The sequence below is a fragment of the Eurypyga helias genome, unplaced genomic scaffold, assembly GCF_000690775.1.
Source record: "Eurypyga helias isolate BGI_N326 unplaced genomic scaffold, ASM69077v1 scaffold10662, whole genome shotgun sequence".
In the NCBI taxonomy this organism is placed as follows: Eukaryota; Metazoa; Chordata; class Aves; order Eurypygiformes; family Eurypygidae; genus Eurypyga; species Eurypyga helias.
Window position 1 is genome coordinate 3,335 of NW_010235288.1, and position 2,481 is coordinate 5,815.

The window sequence follows — 2,481 nt, forward strand, 5'->3', positions numbered from 1 at the left end:
TTCCAGTTGTTAAGAGACCTGGCCCTTTCAAAGCGAAGGATTACCTCTCGAGATCCTTCCTATCCCTGTGTTTTCATGGAAAAAGCAAAGACTAAGGCCACCACCTCCCACCAGATCCAAGTCAGGCTTTCCAGAACAGAGCTGGGGCCGGCTGCCCCGCAAAGCCACAGCCTCTCACCGCCCTGAAGGAAAGGGCTCGTGCGAGCCGGGGAGACCAGCAAACAAGGGCCCTCAGTCCAGCCCTTCCTTCCCACACCGAGGGCCCGGATCCAGCCAGTGCCGCGGTTCCAAATTCCCTGGAGTTACTCAGCTGACTCACTGGGAGCAGTCTGCTGGCAGGAGCGTGACCTCGTTTCACCCTCCAGGAGCCTGCAAGCCTGGCTCAGGCTGGAACCCGCACTAAAAATAGCTCTGCGTGATTAACAAAAAGACGGCTCCGTTTTTCTCTTTCAACACCGCGTATTTGCACATCAACTGCTCCTTTTGTTTACGCTGGGGAAACCCAGACGTGGCATTATTTTTAGGCACAGGAACAGAGTCACCCTGGCATGTCAGTGATGCAATAACCCCGCTGCTCCAACAGCCCAGAGCGCACCAAGCGCTGCGCTGCTCCGACGCCTCCCGGGAGCCTCCGTGCAGGTTTCCAGGCCGGAAGAGCCGCTGCAGGGGGAAGGCGGGGAGCTGCCCCTTACCCTCCGCGCTCCTTCCTCACCAAGGGCGGAGTCGGGCTGTTTATCTGTGCTGCTACCAGCTCCGCTCTCACCTGCCTCTGTGTTCTGCGTTTTCTCCAGCTGCTGTTCTCAAGAAAAGGGTTTTCACTAGAAAACCTTTGCCGCAACCCTCAGAAACCAGAACTTTCTCTAAACATCCTGGAAACGTTGAATTTACGGTTCTGAACTGAAACTCCAGGGAAACCTGCAGCCACAGGCTGCCTCCCGGGCAGGGGGGGCTCAGCACACGCGAGGGGTTCTCAGGGCAGAGCTGACGGAGCGCGTCGCCCCTCCAGCTGCTGGACGCAGGGAGGCCGCCTGGGGTGCTTCCGACCCAGCACTTACTTCTTAATTTCAACTAATTACAACGCAACCAGCATCCTACGCTTCCTTCCGCACCCTTCTCGGCCACGGCAAATCCTGCTCCCATGAGGAGCCGGGTGGTTTTCTCCCTCTTTATGTACTAGCCCCACCCCCAGCAGCACAAGGCGGCTTTTCCACAGGGCCGAGCCCGGCGCGGTGCTGGAAAACTGCCCGGTGAGGGGGCTCAGAGCGGGAGACCCCCTTTTCCTCCACAGCGGCGATGAGGACGCTAGCCGGCGTCTCGTGACCGAGGCAATCGCCCCCGACAGGGTTGGTGGAAGAGAACGAAGGACGCAAACTGGGTTTTGTGCTAAAACTACGCGAGACACAGCCGCCCGGCAGAGCCTGCGACACGCCGGGACAGAGACTCCTCTCACCTCCGAGTCTTCCGCGCTTTCGTAATCCGAGAGCACAGCTGCAGGGGAGAAAAAGGAGTTTGGTGTCAGGGCGGAAACAAAAACGCAGCTTCTCCCCCAGCAGACCGCGGCGCGGGCCCGTTACTCACCGTCTCCTTCCATGCCATCCTCGCTTTCCTGCGGAGAGAGAGAGAGAAGGGCGCGTTAGCGGAGCGACTGGGGCCCTGCAGCACCCTACGATCCCAGAGACAATCACCAATTGGCACCAATCCTATCGGCTCTGCCCCTGGAAGTTCAGCTTCAGCGACCCAGCAGGAAGATGCAACTTTAGGGCTCCCAGTCCCTTTCTTTAAGACCCTCCTAGGGCGAGTTACGCTGGGGGACGGCAGCTGAGCGCAGGCTGTGCCGTGCGCTGGGGTCTTCAGAGGGACGAGAGCGACACGGACAGGCAATCCGAATCCGAGCTCCCCTCCCGCCACAACAGCAGCCCAGAGCACCAACTCGGGAGAGGACGAGGGGATTACTTAAAGCAGGACCCCGGAAAAACAAAGAGATGCCGAGCAGGAGCTCAGGCTGGCACCTGCCAGAGACCCCGGCGACAAACACCACCCCGCGCCCGAGAGGAGGATCGGCTCAGGTCAGGGCAGGTTTTTAGGGGCCGTGCAGTAAACACAAGCCGGGGTCAGACATAAAACCAGCCGAGGCGTTAAGGAGGGAAGCTCCAACACGAAAATAAAACCACACTAGGGTTTGGGAGGACCTCGGATAAAAGGCAGCAGGACGGAAGCACGCCCGGCCCTAGGCCGGGAGAAGGGCTGCGCGGTGGGGGTGGGGGCACCACAAACTCCCCAAAAAGGGGTTTGATGCTCTCGATTAAAAACCAGGGTTGCTCAAAGCTGATGAAGAGGGGGAGAGGCCTGAGCGGGCGGCAAACCCACCCACCCGCAGCCCAGGCTGGGGGACAGGACCCTGCAGTGGGGAGACAGCCCTGGGCTTGGGGGATCAGAGGGAACCCCCTGCCTGATGCTGGGTGGGGGGGCAGAGCCCAACCT

The 2,481-nt window shown here is 60.1% G+C and overlaps 1 protein-coding gene across 1 annotated transcript in view; it reads right to left on the reverse strand.

Annotated features, from left to right (window-relative positions):
* Window positions 1-1,606, reverse strand: part of CASC3 (cancer susceptibility candidate 3) — a gene marked incomplete at both ends in the record, with an annotated part of 3,552 nt that extends 1,946 nt beyond the window's left edge. Inside the window, 2 exon segments of the mRNA XM_010146693.1 lie at window positions 1,451-1,488; window positions 1,579-1,606. Coding sequence (XP_010144995.1) covers window positions 1,451-1,488; window positions 1,579-1,606 — 66 coding nt within the window.
* Between the last annotated feature and the right edge of the window lie 875 nt (window positions 1,607-2,481).